The sequence below is a fragment of the Staurois parvus genome, unplaced genomic scaffold (assembly GCF_062004578.1).
Source record: "Staurois parvus isolate SC_StPar_1 unplaced genomic scaffold, SC_StPar_1.0 ptg000159l, whole genome shotgun sequence".
NCBI classification, from domain to species: domain Eukaryota; kingdom Metazoa; phylum Chordata; class Amphibia; order Anura; family Ranidae; genus Staurois; species Staurois parvus.
The window spans coordinates 3,266,712-3,289,456 of NW_028317955.1; the positions used below are offsets into that span (position 1 = coordinate 3,266,712).

A 22,745-nucleotide genomic window follows, 5' to 3' on the forward strand; every position below is an offset into this window, starting at 1 on the left:
ATAACATTTGGTTTTCTTAACCATTGTGTATGATTTTTTTTTCAGTCTGTATATCCAGTAAAGCATGCTTGTTATACTCACTGTGGAACCTAAGGGGTTACCCCTCTGCATTGTGTAAAAATGCTGTTTGATCCTGACTTCTCTGATCCTCCTCTTGTTCAAATGTCCACCTGATAAGACAGACTGAACCGTTAGCCACAGGCACATGCTCAATTTGGTGTGTATCCCTAGAGAGGTTTTTTTTTTTCTTAGGAGAGTCCATGTGATCAACACAGGGCCAATCAGCACTGTCCAGACAGAGGTAAGGGTTTTTTTTGCATCCTCCTAAAACAGAAAGAAAACTCCTCCTACAAGCTTTAGGCTAGGTTCACACCTATGTAGGTCGCGTTTCAGCCATTTCTGCATTTTTTTGTGTTGCGTTTTTGTGCCTGCGTTTTTGATGGTTTTTTTTGTGTTTGTGTTTTGCTGGGGTTTTTTTTATTTTTTCAAACGCTGCAGAAACCGCAGAGGTGTGAACCTAGGGTTAACCAGTCCAGACAAGTGTCAGAGGTTTCACTGCCTCCTAGAGCAGAAAGAAAACTCCTCCCACAAGCTTTAACCAGTGCTCTGCTGAAGTCACAAAATTGCTCTAACTGCTGATGAGAAATGGGATTTATTTAGCAGTTTATATTTACTACAATAATTGCATTTCCATGATGGGTGTACTGTGGGAGACCAGATCTAGTGAATGCAGGGTCCTGGGTTTAGGAACACTTTAAAATGTCAAACAATTTAGTTTCTATCTACTTTTAAGGTTTTTTTTTTACAAAATATATAAGTAGATTAAAAAGTGGCTTTTTCATCTCTGCCTGAATTTATCGTAATGTAAACAGCACAGAGCAGTCCAGATAATGAACCCAGCCTGGGAATTAGACAGCAGTGTGTTGTCACTGGCAGATAAAGCAGGAAGCATTGGACCGAGGTGTTCCCCTTAGAATAACACAGGCTAAAGTACAGGGATGTCTTATACAACACATTCTTGTGGTCACAGTACAATTACACATTGCCCTTTTCTGTGTGATCAGCAACACCAACAACCATGGGCCAGCAAAGGGTGCTACCTGGGGACTTTAACCATTTCAAGTCCGGACACTTTTACCCCCTTCCTGTCCAGGCCAATTTTCAGCTTTCAGCGCTATTACATTTTAAATGACAATTGCGCGGTTATGCAACACTGGACCCATATGAATTTTATGAGACAGATAAAACTTTATTTTGGTGGTATTTATTCACCGCTGGGATTTTTTATTTTTTTTTTGCTATGTTAATAAAAAAGTCCAAATTTTTTTTTTAAAAAAGTGTTTTTGCAAATAAATAATTATCTTTCTTCATAAATCTTGGCCAAAATGTATTCAGCTATCTTTTTAGTACAAATAAATAACCCAAATTAGTTTATAACCAAAAATTATAATTTTCAAAAATTTGTTTTCCATTTTAAATTTTTTTTTATATTATTATTATTTTTTTAACAGGCTGTCACCCTAGCAGTACAGTGTCACCATAGTGACACTGTACTACTTGTGGGGGGTGATGAAGGTTTTTTAATTTTTTTTACACTGATTGCTTTTATACCCATAAAGGCTGTAAAAGCAATAATTTCTTCTCTCTGGTTGCATTCTTTGCAGCCACTGAGAAATACTGTGAGAGTCGTTATTGGTCACAGCTTGTCACATGGTACAAGGCTGTTGTGAATAACCTTGTACCATGTCATCTCTGTGATCATTCACAGATTTTACAAGTAGTGAGCAATGATGTCAGAAGTGGCATCTTAGTTACTACTGTTCATGTGATCAATGATTGGCCAATCAGTGATCACATGATCGGGACCTTACACAGAGGTCCCGTACCGGATTGCTCACTCCCCTAGCCCCTAGTTTCTTTTTTTAAAGGGGTCTATCCTAAGAAGTTTAGACACAGAGAAAAAGTGTCCTCTGATTATTACACCACAGTCTGGAGTATCCCACCAATCCCTGCACCAAGGGATGTATTTACCACAAGGCAAACAAGGCATTTGTTTGCCTAGGGTGGCATTGTTCAGGGGGAGGGGCAGCATTTCCCCATGGAAGAAGGGACACACGCGGCATGGGGACCTGGTGGGTTCCGGAGAGAGGCTGCGGGTTTCATGACGGCGTATGCACAGCCGGACTCTCGTTCCCAGGGATGTCCAGAGCTGTGAAGGTGAGTGTCTTTCTCTCTCACCATGGGGGATGGTGGCTGGTGTATGGGGGGCAGTGGTAGGCTCTCTTGGGTGGGAGGCAGGGGTGATGTTGGTCAATGTCAGGCTCTTTCTGCGGGGGGGGGCGCTAATTTTTGTGTTGCCTAGGGTAGCACAACACCTAAATACACCACTGCCTACACCCCAACTAAGTTAAACTTGTACTAAAGCATCACAAGACACCCCAAGTCTGATCACTGAGCCATGAGATTATCTGTGCTGCTGTGTGCCTAGCTGCTTCCACACCAAATGGGGAAGAGAACCAGGTACAAACTAACGGGCCGTCAGGGGGCTAGCACTACATATATTTAAAAAATGATTACAAATTATTAATTTGCTTAAAAAGTAATTCCACTTTTGCTGAGAAAAAAAAAAATTCCCTCTGGGTAGTCTACGTATATTGTAAGGATTTGGACAAACTTTGCTGCAGGTTGCTACCTTACGTTCTTCTGGAGAAATATCTGTCTGTGTCCATGTGCAAAGTGAATCTGTATGGGAGTGGTTTCAGAATTATTAATCCCCTGCAGGGCTGTAATGAAGAAATTGGCACGGTCTGCAGCCCTTCAGATGTGATTTCCCTTTGAGAGTATCTCACCAAAAATGACAATTTTGTTGCAGGGGATGCCAAAAATCTGTTTTGTATCATACTGCCCCCTCCTTCCTAGATTGTAAACTCCAAGGAGCAGCGCCCTCTAATCCCTCTTGTATTGAACTGTATTGTTACTGTACTATCTCCCTTTATAATGTAAAGCGCTGAGCAAACTGTCGGCGCTACAGTTGCAAGAAAAAGTATGTGAACCCCTTGGGATTACGTGGAGTTTTGCATGAATTGGGCATAAAATGTGCATCTAAGTCACAACAATAGAAGAACACAGTCTGCTGAACATAATACTACACAAACATTAGATGTTGCCATGGTTTAATTGCACATAACATGTAAACATTCACAGTGCAGGGAGGAAAAAGTATGTGAGGCCCTAGCTTAGTGACTTCTCCCAGAGCTAATTGGAGCCAGGAGTGAGCCAACCTTGACTCCAATCAGTGTGATTATATATGATGTGTTGCTGACAGCTGTCCTGCCCTTAAAAAACACACACCTGTTTTGGGTTTACTGGTTTCAAGAAGCACTGTCTGATGTGAACCATGCCTCGCAGAAAAGAGCTCTCAGAAGACCTACGATCAATAATTGTTGACTTGCATGAAGCTGGAAAGGGTTACAAAAGTATCTCCAAAAGCCTTGATGTTCATGTGTCCACGGTAAGACAGACTGTCTACAAATGGAGAAAGTTTAGCACTGTTGCTACTCTCCCTAGGCGTGGTCGTCCTGTAAAAATTACTGCAAGAGCACAGCGCAGAATGCTGCATGAGGTAAAGAAGAATCCCAGAGTGTCAGCTTAAAGACCTACAGAAATCTCTGGCACATGCTAACATTTTTGTTGACACATCTACAATAAAGAAAACATTAAACAAGAATGGAGTACATGGGAGGACACCACGAAGGAAGCCATTGCTGTCCAAAAAGAATATTGAAGCACGTTTGAAGTTTGCAAAAGAGCACCTGGATGTTCCACAGCACTACTGGCAAAATATACTGTGGACAGATGAAACCAAGATTGAGTTGTTTGGGAAGAACACACAACACTATGTGTGGAGAAAAAAAGGCACAGCACACCAACATCAAAACCTCATCCCCACTGTAAAACATGGCGGAGGGAGCATCATGGTTTGGGGCTGCTTTGCTGCCTCAGGGCCTGGACGGATTGTTGTCATTGATGGAAAAATTAATTTCAGAGTTTATCAAGACATTTTACAGGAAAACGTACGACCATCTGTCCGCCAACTGAAGCTCCGCAAAGGATGGGTGATGCAACAGGACAATGACCCAAAACATACAAGTAATTCAACAAAACAATGGCTGCAACAGCACAGAATACGCCTTCTGGAGTGGCCCAGTCAGAGTCCTGACCTCAACCCGATTGAAATGCTGTGGCATGACCTTAAGAGAGCGATTCACACCAGACATCCCAAGAATATTGCTACACTGAAACAGTTTTGTGAAGAGGAGTGGTCCAAAATTACTCCAGATCGTTGTGCAGGTCTGATCTGCAACTACAGGAAACGTTTGGTTGAGGTTATTGCTGCCAAAGGAGGGTCAACCAGTTATTAAGTCCAAAGGTTCACATACTTTTTCCTCCCTGCACTGTGAATGTTTACATTTTATGTGCAATTAAACCATGGCAACATCTAATGTTTGTGTAGTATTATATTCAGCAGACTGTTCAGAGCACATTTTATGCCCAATTCATGCAAAACTCCACGTAATCCCAAGGGGTTCACATACTTTTTCTTGCAACTGTATATAAGTCCTGTATAATAATAATAATACTGCAGATGTCTGGGAAAATCAGTTAGCCAATCACACAAGCAGGAAATGACATTTTCAGGGGTCATTCTTTACACGACCTGTGTACCAGGGACATCCCTAGGGTTGGTGTCACCCAGTGTGGTAACACTTGGTGTCACCCCTCCGACAATCTACACAGGAAGGATCGGATCTGTGGATTTCACATAATGGATCGGAGTCCGATCCATTATGCTCTCCAATCCGCAGATCTGATCCATCCTGCGGGGATCGTCAGCTTGCAACCTATACGGGGTTAACTGATCTCTCCACGAGCTCCACGAAAAGGTAAGTTTTAAAGCAAGAGAACGATCCTTGCAGGATGGATCGGATCTGCAGATTGGGGAGCATAATGGATTGGACTCCGATCCATTATGCTCAATCTGCAGATCCGATCCATCCTGCAGGGATTGTCGGCTTGCTTTAAAACTTACCTTTTTGTGGAGAAGGTCCGGTGTTACCCCGTACATTAAGTGTCACCCAGTGCGGCGTGCACCCCCCCCGCTCTTGCTTAGGGACACCACTGCTGTGTACAGAACACCTCCAGGTTGCCAAATTGCATTGCATTTTACAGAAAATGACAGCACTGCAGATTGAAAAGGAAAAGTAATTTTTAATAACATTCAATTACAATAGGACTTGAGTCGCAACCGTATACGCTATTTTATTAATTTTTCCCACAAAAGTGGAGTTACCCTTTAAATCTTTTTTTTTTTTTTTTTTTTATTGAGTTAACATATTAAAGGTGAAACAGACATTCAGGACTGCATAACAACTACTACTGTACATTCTTTAGCTCCTAATCTGCATGTTGCTTAGAAGCTGAAATGTGTTTGCCACTTCATTACTTTAGGCACAATAGCATAATGCATTTAAAAAGCATTTTTACTGTTTTGACAAAACAAATGTAAGCGTTATTAATTAACTAATATGCCCAGGGCAAAAACATGCGAGGCTGTTATCTGAAAGCTGCATATTGCAGAGAGGGCTGCATATGCTTTCTTGACAGCCTGGATGGAAATTTGAAGCTATGCTTCTAAAGCTGTTTAACCCCGAGTATCACTGGGGATTCGGCATCTCCTAGGTGGATCTCACACCTGAGCTTGTGTACAGCAAGAACAATGTACAACAAAACTGGAAGCTGTCAAAGGGGAATTTCATCATAGCTGCTACATGACAAAAAGCTTGTCCATAGATAACGCTTTGTTTATACAACAGTCGCATATTAACCCCCTGTGTCAGCTTTGTTAGAAAGCACTTAGCAGCCATTAGAAATGTAAGGGTGGCTTACAATATTTAAAGGAAAATCATAGTCTTTTTTTTTTGTAATTTCTTTATATATAATTTTTTTGCAAAGTAGCCAAAATACGCACAATATGCAGGACCAGGGGCGGACTGACCAATTGGAAACTTGGGCACTGCCCAAGGGCCCAGGGTCAGTAAGGGGCCCCATGAGATGCCCCTGGTAGCTTTTTCCTAGGCTTTTCGAGTTTGGACAAGGACACAGGGGCCCCATGATCTCCTATTGCCCGGGGGCCCCATGAGTTGTCAGTCCACCCCTGTGCAGGACAGAAAAGTTACATAACAAATGGCAGTATATGTGTAAGCCGTGTAACGAAGTGGGCTCCCCAGGATACAGTGAAGTCACGAACGAGGAAAGCAACCCCAACACCAGCTTTTGCCACAACAGAATTTTACTTAGATGTGGCAAATAAACACGACACCAAATGCTGAGAACATACAATAAATTTACATACACCCAGCCCAAAGGCTGAGACCCTTGTGCTGCACAGCACGGCGCCTCCTGATGGATGAATGTAGAAGGTGTAGTAATTTACCTACTGGCAGGCACAACTAAGCTGCCACACCTTACCTGTTATTACCCTAAAAGAACAAGAATCAGTGTATGGGTGTATGGCATGGACTAGCCTGAGGTGCAGCACAACAGCTTGCAATATTACACAAATCTACAGTATTCCCTCTCCGAACTGGTCCTGTAGCACGTGCCTGAGTATTCCTTCTGAGCAAAACGCCAGTCTGGCTTGAGTTTGTAGGATTTTATCAGCTCTCCAATGTGAAATGTCACTTTAAGTTGTGGAGTCCTTCCAATGATCAGTAACAACACTTGTGGCCTGACACAAACAGAGACCCTAACTAACTATAGGCCTGGACTCAGTCTCACTGAAATGAGGTGCGTGCACAATCTTACCGACCCAGGTCTGCTTTGCATCTGCTGGTGACTCTGAACAGAACAAATGTCACTCCAACAAGCATGCAGTCTCGCCGTATATGTTGCTTAGTTCCTCTGCTCTCGTCAGCCTTCCTGGCAGCAATCTCATCAGCTTCACTCAGCTGCAGCTCTGGTTACTGAAGGACACTTTCACACCTGGATGTCATCAGATCTCAGCTCACACGGCCCTTACTCATCATGCTCCAAAACATGGCTTCTCTCTCAACTTCCTGTTCTCTCCAACTTTGTGTGCAAAACCCCACCTCTTCATGAATATACAAATATCTATGCAGTCTGAGGCTGTGTTAGAAAAACAGTGACATCTTGTGGCTAAACCGCAGAATGTCAGTCAAAACATTAATTTACTTACACACAGTGTTCAAACAATGAGAACTGTTTCCCCATCTCACATATGGGCGAACCAATAATCAAATAAACAGACAGCAGCGTGGTAAAAACCGAGTTAGACATAGTTACATAGTTAGTCTGGCTGAAAAAAAGACAAAAGTCCATCCAATTCAACCATAGACATAAAAAATAAAGTCAAGTGCATGGTACTATGTGGCCCGAACCGGTTGGTATATCAATGGTCAAAGTACAGATATCAACAACACAGGCCACACGGACAACTGGCCAACCAAAGATCTCAGACATTTGGAATAGAGAACCGACCAAGGATCTCAGGTATCCATCTGGGAGAATTATTTCAGCAAAGGGTTCCCCGAAATCAACAATAAAAGAAAAAACTATGATTATGCAGGGGAGTCATGAAGAGAATGGGAAAAGAACAAGAAAAAAACAGGGCCAGAGGGAAAAGGAAAGGGGCAAGGGGAAAAGGCGGGTGTAGTGGAGGAGAAAAGCCAGGTGTAGTGGAGGAGGAAAGCCAGGAAGAAAGGGGTAAAGAAAAAGAAACATGAACAAGGAAGGACCAAATAGAAAGACACCAAAAAAAAAAGACAGAGAAGTTAGAAAAGAGGAGCGGATTAGCCCTCCCATCCCAGGGCAACCAAACTGTAAGGGTCCGCCTGGCGGTACCACTAGCACTCCACTGAGTAGGCGTCCCCAGCGCACGGAGTCTAAGTCCCAGGGTGCTTGTTCACCAGGGCCCCTGATGGTGGGGATGGACTTGGAGCCCCCTGAGACCAGGTCGTGGCTACTGGGTGCGTCCGTCAGTGGTAGTGGTATGCGCCAAGGGCTCCCACGGGGAAGAGTCTGATATGAGGAGGTCAGCAGACCCCACTGCACGGGATGGATGGATTGATGAGCAAGGTCAGACGGGCCGGGTCGGTAACAGAGAGGACGGCAAGGTACAAGGCAGCGGGCATAGAATAGTCGGGTCACACGCCAGGTCAGCAACAGCAGGTCAAATCCAATAGGGGGCATTCAGGAGAGAGGTCAGGCAAAGCAAGGGTCTGGGCAGGAGAAATACAGCAAGGTCAGGTACAATCCGGGTCAGCAACTTACAATTCACAGGTTCACGGATACAGGATACAGGTAAGACCAGAAGGCACTGAATGACAGCTCAGGGTCGTTTAAATATCCCGCCCTGCGCTGCCATTGGTGCCCAGCGGGCGGCCGCGGCTTCTACTGCGCATGCGCGAACTCGAACGCCGCGGCCGGCCCGGACCCAGTGCTCGAGTCCCTGCGCCGGGCGGCATACTGCGCCTGCGCCGGGACCATCGCGGCGGGGATCGAGGGGATCCCTGACATTGCCCCCCCCCTACGGGCAACCTCCGGATGCCCACCCGATCTCTCCACCACGGGTGATCACGAAAGAACCTCCGGACAAGTCTAGGTGCATGGACATTCTGGGCTGGTTCCCAGGAATTGTCCTCAGGGCCATAGCCCTTCCATTTGATTAGGAATTGGGCCTGGCCCCCCCTCCTTCGGCACTTCAGGATTGATTCCACCTCAAATTCCTCCTCACCCTCGACCGTTATGGCTTCCGGGGGTCTAGATTCTCGGTCAGGGAAGGCATCTGGGATTACTGGCTTCAGCAGAGACACATGGAAGACTGGGTGGATTTTGAGTGTGTCAGGAAGGACGAGTTCGTAGGCCGCTTCGTTGACCATCCGTTTAATGCAGAAGGGGCCTATAAACTTGGGTCCCAATTTCTTCGACGGACAAAGCATCTTTAAATTGGACGTCGCTAGCCAAACCTTCTCCCCAGGCCGCAACACAAGATCTCCCCTCCGTTTCCTGTTGAATGCCTTCCTGTAGTCTTCCTGGGCCCGACTGATGGCCTCTTGAAGCTTCTTATTGTTCGTGGAGAAAAACGTTACTACGTCTTGCGATGCTGGTACTGGGCATTCCGGGACCAAATCCGGGAGGAAGACAGGGTGAAACCCATAGTTGGCAAAGAACGGGGACTGGCCCGTCGCTGAGTGACGGGCATTGTTGTATGCGAATTCCGCTAGGGGGAGAAGTGGCATCCAGTCATCTTGAGTAAATGACGTGTAGCATCTCAAGTATTGCTCCAGGGTCTGACTGGTCCTTTCGGTTTGACCGTTAGTTTGAGGGTGGAATGCAGAGGAAAGGGACAATTTGATGTCCAGGGCTTTGCACAGTGCCCTCCAAAATCTCGACGTGAACTGGACCCCTCGGTCTGAGACAATGTCTTCGGGGACCCCATGCAGCCTTACTACCTCACGAATGAAAACTCGCGCAGTCTCGGCTGCCGAGGGGGTTTTCTTCAACGGGATGAAGTGGGCCATCTTGGACAAGCGGTCTACGACCACCAGGATTGCCGTGTGGTCTAGAGATGGCGGAAGCTCGACTATAAAGTCTAACGATATCTTTTGCCAAGGCTGTTCAGGAATCGGTAAGGGTCGCAGCAGACCCCAAACTTTGTTTCTGGAAGGCTTATTCTTTTGGCAGGTGATACAGGACCTTACATAGCCCTTACAATCTTTAGCCATGTCCGGCCACCAGAAGGAGCGTCAGAGAAGTTCCAGGGTCTTTTCTGGGCCAAAGTGCCCCGCCATCAGGTGGTCATGGCAATGGCCCAAGACCAGGGTTCGGGCTACCTCCGGCACCACAATCCGATCTTCCCTCCATAGGAGTCCCCCCTTGTTCTGGAGGAGCCCTCCGGCTGAGGTAGAGACGGTTGTGGATGCCTCCATTATCTTGGAACGAAGGTCCGACTGAAGGGCCAAGAAGTTTCCCGAGGACAAGATGGTGTCGGGTACTGGGGTCTCCTTGGCGTCCTCGTACATACGTGATAACGCATCTGGCTTAGTGTTCTTTGATCCAGGCCGGTACGTAATGTGGAAGTTGAATCTAGAAAAGAATAGTGCCCATCTTGCCTGTCGCGGGCGTAAACGCTTGGCGGTTCTCAGATATTCTAGGTTTTTGTGATCAGTAAAAATTAAGATGGGGTGCACAGCACCTTCCAGCAGGTACCTCCATTCCTCTAATGCCATTTTGATCGCCAGTAGCTCTCGATCACCGATATCATAATTCTTCTCTGCTGGGGTAAGCTTCCGTGAGAAGAAAGCTACAGGATGGAGCAATTCCTTGGTGCCCTTCCGCTGGGAGAGAATGGAACCTACCGCATTCTCCGATGCATCCACTTCCAGGATGTAGGGCAGGGCGGCGTCTGGGTGACCCAAAATGGGTGCCGAGGTGAACAACTTCTTCAAGGCTTCAAAAGCTTTCTGAGCTTCAGGTGTCCATCTGAACCGGGTTCCCAGCTTGGTTAGCTGAGTAATGGGGGAGACCAGACCCGAGAAGTTCTTGATGAACTTTCGGTAAAAATTTGCAAAACCAATAAACCGTTGGACGCCTTTCCTGTCCGTGGGTTCAGGCCAATCCAGTATTGCAGCGACTTTCTGGGGATCCATCGTGACCCCCGCGGTGGAGATGATCAGGCCCAAGAAAGTAATGCTGGATTGTTCGAAACAACATTTCTCTGCCTTGGCGTACAACCCATGCTGCCGCAATCGCCCCAATACCCTCGCTACATGTATTCTGTGTTCCCCCAAGGAAGGGGAGAAAATCAAAATGTCGTCTAGATAGACGATAACAAAGACATCCAGGAAGTCCCTAAAAATGTCATTCACAAAGTGTTGAAACGTGGCCGGAGCATTACACAACCCGAACGGCATGACCAAATATTCAAAATGGCCGAAGCGGGTGCGGAAGGCCGTCTTCCACTCGTCCCCCTCCCTTATGCGAACCAAGTTGTATGCTCCCCTCAAATCCAGCTTTGTAAAAACCACTGCTGTTTTTAAACTTTGGAACAATTCTGGTACTAACGGCAGTGGGTAACGGTTCTTTATCGTGACCCTGTTCAACTCCCTGTAATCGATACACGGCCTCAAGGTTTTGTCCTTTTTTTCAACAAAGAAAATTCCCGCCCCCGCCGGTGAAGTGGAGGGGCGGATGAACCCCTTCTGGAGGCTGTCCTCGATATATTCCTTCAGGGCTCCCAATTCGAGCTCTGAAAGGGGGAAGATTCGCCCAAAAGGAATTTCTGAACCGGGTAACAGGTCAACGGGACAGTCATAAGGGCGGTGGGGGGGTAGAGTATCAGCTCCCCGCTTGCTGAACACATCTAGAAACTCATGGTAGGCTGCCGGGATTACCTGTTTTAATTCAGCTTCCCCCTCAGAGCACAGGAGGATTTGGGGGACCCCCGGGCCCGAAGTGCGGCAGTATACCCGACAGTATGGAGAAGGGAACGAAATTACTCCGGTCTCCCAGTCAATTTGGGGGTTATGGGCCCGTAACCATGGGAGCCCCAAAATGACTGGGAAGAGGGGTGAAGCTATAGCATCCAGGCGGAGCAGTTCCTGGTGCTGGCCGGCAATGACAGTGGCGATGGAGGGGGTTTCCTGGTTCACCACCCCTGATTTTATCCGGGAACCGTCAGCCAAATAAATATTGAACCCCTTCTGTTTCAATTGGAGAGGAATACCCTGCTGGTGAGCAAAATTAATGTCCAGGAAGCAGCTGCATGCCCCCGAATCAACTATGGCCGACACTTCCACGGTCCTTTCTGGAAGCTGAAAGGAAAGGGGCACCACTAAGTATTGGGATGGACTAACATTGCCAATGGACAAGGAAGAAGAGGTGCACTTACTCAGTTTCTGCGGGCAGGATCGTACCATATGACCAGCTTCGCCACAGTAGAGGCACAGGTTCTGGGATCGTCTGCGCTGATGTTCCTCTGGAGATAGTTTAGGCCGCGCCAGGCCGAGTTGCATAGGTTCAGGGATATCTCCAGGTGGCCGGTTCTGGATGTTTGGCCTAGGTGCTTGACTGGGCCCTTGAAATGGCCCCCAGGGATTTCCATGACCCTGGCCGGACCTCTCAAACCTGCGTTCCCGCAGTCTACGGTCAATCTTAATAGTCAGTGCAATTAAGTCCTCTAAAGTCTCAGGCACCTCCACCTGGGCGAGCTCATCTTTCAGGCCTTCTGGTACTGTAAGGGACCGCCTGGCGGTACCACTAGCACTCCACTGAGTAGGCGTCCCCAGCGCACGGAGTCTAAGTCCCAGGGTGCTTGTTCACCAGGGCCCCTGATGGTGGGGATGGACTTGGAGCCCCCTGAGACCAGGTCGTGGCTACTGGGTGCGTCCGTCAGTGGTAGTGGTATGCGCCAAGGGCTCCCACGGGGAAGAGTCTGATATGAGGAGGTCAGCAGACCCCACTGCACGGGATGGATGGATGGATGAGCAAGGTCAGACGGGCCGGGTCGGTAACAGAGAGGACGGCAAGGTACAAGGCAGCGGGCATAGAATAGTCGGGTCACACGCCAGGTCAGCAACAGCAGGTCAAATCCAATAGGGGGCATTCAGGAGAGAGGTCAGGCAAAGCAAGGGTCTGGGCAGGAGAAATACAGCAAGGTCAGGTACAATCCGGGTCAGCAACTTACAATTCACAGGTTCACGGATACAGGATACAGGTAAGACCAGAAGGCACTGAATGACAGCTCAGGGTCGTTTAAATATCCCGCCCTGCGCTGCCATTGGTGCCCAGCGGGCGGCCGCGGCTTCTACTGCGCATGCGCGAACTCGAACGCCGCGGCCGGCCCGGACCCAGTGCTCGAGTCCCTGCGCCGGGCGGCATACTGCGCCTGCGCCGGGACCATCGCGGCGGGGATCGAGGGGATCCTTGACACAAACCAAGACAGGCCAGACATCCAAACCCTTCAGTCTGGCACAGAGGACACTTGAAGATAACAGTCAGTATAGACAAAATATTGCCATGGTCTCCAAGTGTCTCGAAAAACGTCCCCTCGGTCTTACAGAGGGGTTGATAGATCCTCCATATCGCGTAGCTCATTAACTTTAGAAAACCAAAAGGGACCTCGTAGGTGAGTGCACAGATCTCCAGCACAGAGGAATACAAGCCTTGGCCGCGTTGAGCAACTGATTTGTCAGCGAGGCCTTATATTTTTTAATGGGGCGGTCTACAAGGTGCAGCAAGAATGCCGCACAAGCCCATCTACACTCGTCAGATCCTTAATGGTGCCAGCCACCATTTGCCAAAAGCGTTTGATTTTAGGGCAAGCCCAGAAAATATGCAGTATCGTACCCCGGTCAGTGTCGTATCTCCAACACATGTCCGAAACCTGCGGGAAAATGCGGTGAAGGATCGTAGGAACCCTATACCATCTGGTCAGGATCTTATAACCAGTTTCCTGAACCCTTGAAGCAATGGATGACTTCTGCGCAAAGTGGAGAATCCTCTCTCTTTCTGTGTATTTGAGGCGGATGCCCAGATGACCCTAATCATAGCTTTTTTAACTTTCTTTTAGTTTACAAATACATATATGTAAATGTAAGCAGCTTAAAGCGGTATTAACCACTTGACCTCCGTATATTTAACCCCCCCTTCACGACCAGGCCATTTCTTGCTTTTTTCCACTGCATTACTTTAGCTGACAATTGTGTAGTTATGCAACTCTGCACACAAATTAAATTTCTATCACATTTTTTCCCACACAAATAGAGCTTTCTTTTGGTGGTATTTGATCACCATTGGGTTTTTTATTTTTTTGTGCTATAAACGAAAAACAAAACAAAAAAAACTATTTCTTACTTTCTGCTATAAAACATGCAATAAAAAGCGTAAAAAAAACATATTTCATAATACATGTAGACCAAAATGTATTCTGCTACTTATTTTGGTAAAAATATCCCAATAAGTGTATATTGATTTATTTGCATGAATGTTATAGTGTCTACAAACTATGGTATATATAATGAAATTTTTATTTATTTATTCTTTATACTAGCAATAGCAGTGATCAGCGACTTATAGCAGGACTGTGATAGACTGGCGGGCAATCTGACACTAACTGACACTTTGTGGGAAAGTGTTACTTTTTTATACTACTAATGGAAGGCGTTCAGCAACTTTATAATGGGACTGCAATAGTGTGGAGGGCAATCGAACACTGACACTGACACTGGGGGAAGCCAACTGCCACTGACATCACCAGTCACATTAATAGAGTGATCAGTGCTAAAAATATACACTGTCACGGTAGTAATGACACTGGCTGGGAAGGGGTTAAACATCTGGGGAAGGGGTGTCAAACTGGCGGCCCTCCAGCTATTTCAAAACTACAAGTCCCATCATTCCTCTACCTTTGGGAGTCATGCTTGTAACTGTCAATCTTGCAGTGCCTCATGGAACTTGTAGTATGGCAACAGCTGGAGAGCCGCCAGTTTGACACCTGTGATCTAGGGTGATCAAAGGGTAAATGTGTGCCTAACCAATGTTTATGTGTGTACTGTGAGGTGTTTTCACTAAGGGATGTGCCTTGCTGATCAGCAGGTGCTGGCGGTTAATCATTGGCTGACACCCACTGATCGGCTTGTGTTGTGCTTAATCACAGCCCAGCCAGCGCCCCCTACCCAGATATGTGACTCGGCACAGGAGAGCCGCTCTACCGCTGTACTCCTAGGTGACGTGGTCGGCAAGCGGTTAAACCTAAAGTAAAAAATGTAATATATTGCAGCTTACCAATCCTTAGATGTGGTGGATGCATTTGTTTTCTTTTTATAGGCTTTTCCCCCTCTGATTTCAGCTGATGATTTGGCTGGTAACACACCTCCTGTGTTAGAATGCCCCCACTCTGGATGAAGGAGCACAGGGTACATCTTTGGACAGCAGCATTGCCAGTCTGGGGGAAGAGAGTATTAGTTGGACTAGAAGATTTAGATACACTAACACAATGAAGTCATATTCCAGCATACAATGCAGATAGGGCTGGTTTATACTAGATCAGGGGTGGGCAAATGTGTCCCTCCAGCTGTTGGTGAACTAAAAGTCCCATCATGCCTCTGCCTTTGGGAGTCAAGCTTGTAACTGTCAGTTTTGCCATGCCTTATGGGACTTGTAGTTCTACAACAGCTGGAGGGCCACGGTTACCCACCCCTGCACTAGATGCATTTTTATTCTGCATCAAAATTGCATGGACAGTGTTTAACATGATTTGCAATGGCTCTAGTTCACACTAGTGCAGTGCATTCCAATGCAGTCAACAAAAAGTAGAACATGTTGCATTTTTTTTCTGTATGGAAAGCACCTGGAGTGTGGCAAAATGCATTAAAGGTGCACTGAAGCGCACATGTCCTCAATTGAGGTGAAGAAAAAAAGAGTGAAAACAAATGCACTGAAACTCCTCAAAAGCTTACTGGGACACATAATAATGGCATCAATAACGAGCATAAAAAAACATATCTGGAATTCAGAAATTGTGGTGCTAATGGGCCCTTCCACAAGCAAGTACAGCAACAGTTTTTTTTTTCTTTTGGCATAAGACCCGTTCACATTTTTGTGTAGTGGGCACGAGAGTTACCGTTACGTGATTTTAACAGCACAATTTTCACACATTTCTGTGTGTCATTCACTTGGCTGCCCTGTATACACTTGTCGCCCAAAGAGAAGCTCCTGCTCCTTTTCGGACAACAAGATGCACAGGATTTTTAAAGGTGCGGTTTGCCGTGTCACATGACAATCACTGCAGAATTGCAGAACATTTGGGGTGCCATTGAACGATAATGGCACCAAAGTGCTCGCTGCATATTGGGCTGAAATCGCCACGCCATTTGGAATCGCAGGCAGAATCAAACCAAATTGTGTAGTGTGAAAGGAGCCTGAAGGTTTTACATAAATAAAAGTTGATCCTTGTAAGCACCCCTGCCAGTGGCAAATAGTTTGTCTCACCCCTTTAACTGCTACATCAGCAGGAGAGCTTGTTCTGGTGAAAAACAACAGACTTACTGGCAGGATCACCAGGAGAAAATAAAAGCCTAAAAAAAACTAAAAACTAAAAAGGAAATCTAATGCAGCCATCACATCTAAGAATTGGTAAGCTGCAATATGATAAATGAAATGTTTGCTTGTGGGTTTACTGCTGCTTTAGAGACCTTGTTCGCAGATTATTTATTTCAACAAACATCTTCCCAAAAGTTTATATGTATATATATATATATATATTTAATCTATTTTATGCATGTAATTTAGCTATAAAAGCTGCCATTGTGTAGACATCCAAAAATCCAGGGACTGCTGTTGGGCGCTGCCATCTTGGATGTGATGTCCACATTCCCCCCATTGGACGCTGTTATTTAAAGCGGAACTAAATGTAAAAAAAAAAAAAAAATGTAGAATGTTGGTGCACCCCTTACTAAAGTTCCAAGATGTCTGTTTAGTATTTTATAATACTGGGACTAGGGAATGATGGAAGGGTTTATGTTTTCCCCTGGATGTTTTTTTATGTCTACTTAGACTACTGGGAAAGCCAGTTGGGTTGGAACGGGTGCGGTGAGGTCCCGATAAGCTGGTATAATCAAAGGCTATTAGGCCACTGTTGCTATTGTTCTAAATTGAAGATGAAGCTTTCACAAAGCTGCTTCAGGATTTGAAAAAAATTTCAGAGAAGCCAGAGCATGTTGTTCTCCTGAGACACATTGGGGTTGATTTGCTAAAGACAAGTAGACTGTTCACTTGGCAAGGTAAGTTGCACTTGGCATGGAAATGTTCCCCAGAACTTAATGAAGCTCTGCTGACTTCTTTCATCCAATCATGTTCAAGCAAAAACACTTAAAATAACTAAATATATATATATATATATATATATATATATACATGCATACATACATATTTCTTGCGCAGAATTGGGTAATCATTGCCAAGTGACATTTCACCACCTTCACTGAGCTCTAGGGAAAATTCCCATGCAAAGTGCAACTTCCCGTGCAAAGTGATCAACCTAATTGCCTTTAGATAATCAGCCCCATTATTCAGTGGCAGCTTCAATGAACTTCTGTATTTAGTAACTGGATAATCATTGCCAAGTGATATTTTACCACCTTCACTAAGCTCTAGGGAAACCATGCAAAATGCAACTTCCCTTGCAAAGTGAATGACCTATTTGCCTTTAGATAATCAACATGATTATTCAGTGGCAGCTTTAATGAACTTCTGTATTTAATAATTGGGTAATCATTGCTGTGACAATTGTGCGCAATAGAGGCATGGATGCTGTACATGACAGCCATCTTGTTAGGTCGCAGCCATGTTGTCTCTCCTGTCCTCCCTCCTCCCTTTTGAATGTAATGTGAGGCTGTAAGTGAACGGAGGTCAAAAGGGCCTCTTATCCTAAATAAAACACAGCTACATGAGCTCCATGGCTGTAAACCACTAATTAGTCTGGTTTCAGGGCGTCTGCTTGAAAACCACTTTCCTCTGCCCGATCGTAAAACAATACCTCAGTCATGACCGGTTAGGCCATTAGAGCTAGAGTGTGCCATAAAATGTACATTCCACGAGTCATTTTTCATACAAATTCATAAACTTCAGCAGGAACTGGGCACATTGATATGAAAAATACATTCGGATAGGTCATTTTAATACGAGTCACATGACACCTTACATCCCTATGTAGCGCCTACAAGAGAGAAGAAAGCAATCTCTTTTATCCGGAGTGGCAAGGATATGCTATGATTGACATCTTTGCGTTTGGAATATAATTCTAAATATTAATCTGCAAGTTGCTAGGATGCTATCTGTACCTTTTGAAGGTTATTGACCTTAGTATGAAATTGTAAGGGATTTGGTCATAACCTTGGTTACCGCCTAACGCCCATCCCCAAACTGGATGATTGGTCATTTCTTCTCAGGATACACCCCTTTGAGATGATATAAAAAGACTGACAGCCTGGAGAAAAATAAGCTCTCCTTTAACATCGATCAGGAACCATCTAAGAGACTTGAGAGCCAAAGCAGCCTTTTGTTTGGACAATTGGACTCTGCTGAAACCAAGGACTTTTGCAAGTATTCTGCCTTCTGAACTTCTTTCTTTTATTTCTCTGTTGTTTTATTGCTCTCTTTATATCTTTGTTACATCCTTTTCTGTAAATATTCTAATTGCACCATTTTGACCTTTTTTAGTAATAAATCCTATTTTCTGAAAAGTGTTGAACTGTCTCTAAAGCTTTTAATACAAACTAAAGAATCCCTGTCTCTGAAGAGTGCTACTGTATGTGATAGTCCTCTGAACTTTTTATTATTTATTTATTTCAGGTACTTATATAGCGCCGTCAATTTACACAGCGCTTTACATATATATTGTACATTCACATCAGTCTCTGAATACATCTGTCTGTGGTGACACTGTGTATTACAGACGCGTATACTAATATCATAGTGTTACTGCTAAGATTTGTGAGTTTCCTCCTTCTCTGTAAAAAGGTGGTGGTGGCTGTGTGAAGGGTTAATTGCGTAATTAACCTGACCCAGTAACAATCGCTCTCAGGCCGCTGGCACATAGATTGTGGACCCACGAGCTGGAAAATCTTTGTGCAGGGCGCAGCTGAGAGTGACATTGTTACGCAAGTGACAGTGCGGTGCGAGATCGGCTGGTCCTTCGGTCAAGTTGGTGAGAAGGGCTGGGGTCTGATGCCGTGCACCGTCATAATTGCCAAGTGACATTTCACCACCTTCGCTAAGCTCTAGGGAAACCATGCAAATTGCAACTTCCCTTGCAAAGTGAACAACCTATTTGCCTTTAGATAATAAACTCCATTATTCAGTGGCAGCTTCAATGAACTTCTGTATTTAGTAATTGGGTAATCATTGCCAAGTGATTTCACCACCTTCACTAAGCTCTAGGTAAAATTCCCATGCAAAGTGCAACTTCCCTTGCAAAGTGAGCAACCTATTTGCCTTTAGATAATCAACCCCATTGTGCAGTGGCAGCTTCAATGAACTTCTGTATTTAGTGGATCTCGGCATTAGGTCTATTTTCTTGGTAGAAAGAGGTTATGTTAGTGCTTTCTGTGTATAAGCTGCTTATGTTGTACATGACAGCGGAGCTGGTTGAAACAGATACTACTGTGAACTCTCCCTATGGACAAAAAAAATATTGTTTACTTTGCAAGGGAATTTTCCCCAGAGCTTAGTTAATGAGGTGAAGCTCTGCTGACTTCCATCATCCAATCATGTGCAAGCAAAAATTATGTTTTTTTTAACTTACACATGATTGGGCAAAGTGAATTTTCACTTTGTTCACTAAACTCTGGGGAAACTGCTTTTGTAAAGTGAATAGCCTATTTGCCTTTATTAAATCATCCCCTATGTGTACATAACCCATAGTACATAATGTAGTTGATTTACTAATGGCAAATAGACTGTGCACTCTGCAAGTGCAGTTGCTCCAGAGCTTAGTATATGAGGTGAAGCTTCACATTACAAAGAATACAAAGTGATATGGCAGGAAACAAAAAACAGCATTTTGTTTGCACATGATTGGATAATTGAAATCAGCAGAGCTTGCCCTCATTTACTAAACTCTGGATTAACTCCACTTCCAAAGTGTACAGTCTATTTGCTTTTAGTAAATCAATCCCAGTGTGTACATAACTTCAACTTAAAGCTATCTCAAGAGGCAGCAAAGGAAATACCACCACTATATATATTTATATATATATTGACCCTCAACCATTAAAACGTACCTCTATTTAACACAATTAACTGCAAAAGCGTCCCCTAATCAAACATGTACAAGTCACTATGTGATTACAGGTATTAGACTACAACCGATGACAGGTAATAATTAGCAAATTCTTCTTTTATTTAGTCGGCTTACCAACTCAACAGTATTGTGAAAGATGATCAGTTTTCGGATGTTACAAATCATGTTATCATCATATGTTGGTTAGCTAGCGTATGACTCTTTTATCACATGCAGAGATAATGTTTTCTGTGTTCTTCCTTTCCAATGTAAAACATACCATGATATGAGTGCTAATCTCACAGACCAAAGAACAGTTTTTTTTCTTTCCGTAGCTGTTCTATCAAATCTGGCAGCAATCACATCTAGGAAAATATTTGCTGTATGAGGTGCACTCCTTGTTTTCAAGCTTTATGTGCCAGTTTGTGAGAATTCCTGGGTAAAATTTCTGGACAAAACAAGATCCCTCATCTAATCAAAATCCTCTAAAGGCTTCCGTAGATGGCTCAAATGTCGGAACCACCAAGCTCAACTAAAGCGGTTCATAGATGGTTCTAATCTTGGCTGGTCCCTGTTGATTTGAACCATGTAGGGGCAGGCTGAATGTACCCAAGTTGATCAATCGATCAACTTAGGTACAACCAGCCTGTCGGATTTTACATGCGATTATTGCTAGCGGCTATGTATTGGACATGGCTTATGAAATGAGCCATTCCCTTTTTCATTTCCTTTATAAATGCATATGCACGACAGAGAGGCCTGACTACTTGAAGGCTTAGCAGTTGAATAAAAAACAAAATCTACAGCAATAATCCGGTCTAAAGGGACAACATGACCCTGACACTAATACTCATTCTGGGAATCTGTATTGCAGAATTTATGTATATATACAATCACCAAGTTAATTTTAATAGCAAACAGCTAAATACATAGTGGAAATGCAAATATATGAACTGTTTTATCTGCTAAGTTTGCTTCATTTTAGCCGGGCTTGTAATTCGATTTCAGTTTTAATAAAGGCACAAAATAACATAAGGAATTGCACATAGCAGAGTAAACATACATGAAATCCAGTTGCAAGTACATTGAGGTATCATGTATGGTGTGAGTGTGCAAGTTCTCTAGCATGGCATAGATGATAAGTATGGTGATTGGGAACGGGACACATTGCAGCCAAATCACAAAGGTATGTTACCAAATAACCTGGTGCACCATTGGAAAAGCATTATGTGGTCTCGTTTTTGAGCAAATAGGATGCAAATTGCAGAGAAAGGAAAGACAATAAAAGTAGAGAAGAGCTGAAAAAAAAAGAAAAGATGAACAGGAAAGGAACCTAAGGAAAGATTGGGAGGGGAAGTTGGAGTCGGGATGGCTCGGCCATCTTCACATGAGAAGATACATCAACCCTTGGTGCTAGTCTTGTGATTCATGCACATCTGCAACTACACAGCCAGCAGGGTGGCATCACTGTGTAGTGCTTACCATCTAAAATATGTGCCGTTTAGGTCCCAAGGTTCTTTCCCAGTAGATACACTAGCAGCCAGGCACACAGTCATAGTCACTTTTTTGGCTCAGTAATCAGTCTACAGTTCTTCTTTTTTTGATGCTTTATTGCAAACTTGAACTTGGATGAGTGCTGAGTAACTGTGGGATATTTCAGCAATGTTAAGAAGTAACTTGAGGATACTAAACTTACTCCTAAAGAATCTGATCACAATCATTGCAGCAGCAAATAATGGCCTGACCTACACTGGGACACCATGACACCAAGAACAATGTTCCCTTTAGGCAATGCTGACTCTAAGGCAAAAGAGATAGACGCAGCACACAGTGACTGGGATCTGTTACTCTGGTCTGTGCACACTAATGTCCTTGGATAATTGGAAGCCTCCTTCCAATATCTTCCAGACGGTGACGTCTTCAGACCAGATCCCCAACCAAGTCCCTAACCAGCTCCAGCAAAGTTCAGCAGAATAGGCCCCCCATCTAGCAGAGCTGAGACCTCGATGAGCAGCATAGAAGCATGGCTTGGACTGGCCAGAAGAGCAGGAGCAATTCAGGTTGGGATGTCTTCCTCCTGGACAAGAACTGTTCTATTCCAGGCCCAAGCCATTTATGCTTCTTCCCAGCTGTAGCAAGCATACACATAGAGAAGGACGCAGTCCTCTATTTTGTTAAGAAATCTCCATTTTGTCCCATCATCCCCCCTTCCTTTCTGTTCATACACAGTGACATATGGCCTGTGTGTTAAAAGTGTTACAGGCCGGCCAGGGCACAGCAGTGGGCTTCGAGCTATAAAACATTTTTGAGCTGAAGTGCCTGGTTGTCTAAGAGAGCTGTGAAATCTAGCACATCGTAAAGGACAGGAGTTCAAAGACCTTCCTGAGGAGTAGAGACTAGATAACACTTTTAAAATCCATTTTTCCCCTATGTCTCATATCTTGGAATATGAGAGACTTATATAAAAACCAGGCCTATCTTCAGATTGCCCACGAGAAGACAAACAGTTTGATATGTCACACTCCCTGACTGGAATACCTAGGACAGCAGAAAATCTACATCTCTTGAGCCCTTCCAAATATGTATTTCATATTTCATATGTAACCGTTCGTCAGAGGCGTCTGCATACTATTTTACCCGCGGGTGGAATGTCACTTGTGCATAGGGAAAGTTATGAGCAAAATATGAACTATGAGAGATTTTGGCTCTAGTTTAGGTATCTGCCCAGACGATCCCTCCCTAAACGGGGCATTGGTCCTTGACTTCGGAGACACCCCCTGCTGGGGAACAACAAAATGGTTTTCAGGCCTAAGATAAGGAAGTTGAAGAATTCTCCATTTTAACATCAGAACCACCTGGGGAGACCGTGCCCTTTCGCTCTGAAACT

At 44.6% G+C, this 22,745-nt stretch overlaps 1 protein-coding gene across 7 annotated transcripts in view; it reads right to left on the minus strand.

The window, feature by feature from the left end:
- The window catches only part of LOC149463148 (uncharacterized), a 99,205-nt gene that overhangs the window by 53,859 nt on the left and 22,601 nt on the right, over positions 1-22,745 (minus strand). For all 7 annotated transcript variants that reach the window (XM_089675852.1, XM_089675851.1, XM_089675846.1 and 4 more), the window contains one exon: positions 14,863-15,022. In XM_089675852.1, coding sequence (XP_089531978.1) covers positions 14,863-15,022 — 160 coding nt within the window. The remainder of the gene's footprint in view (positions 1-14,862; positions 15,023-22,745) is intronic.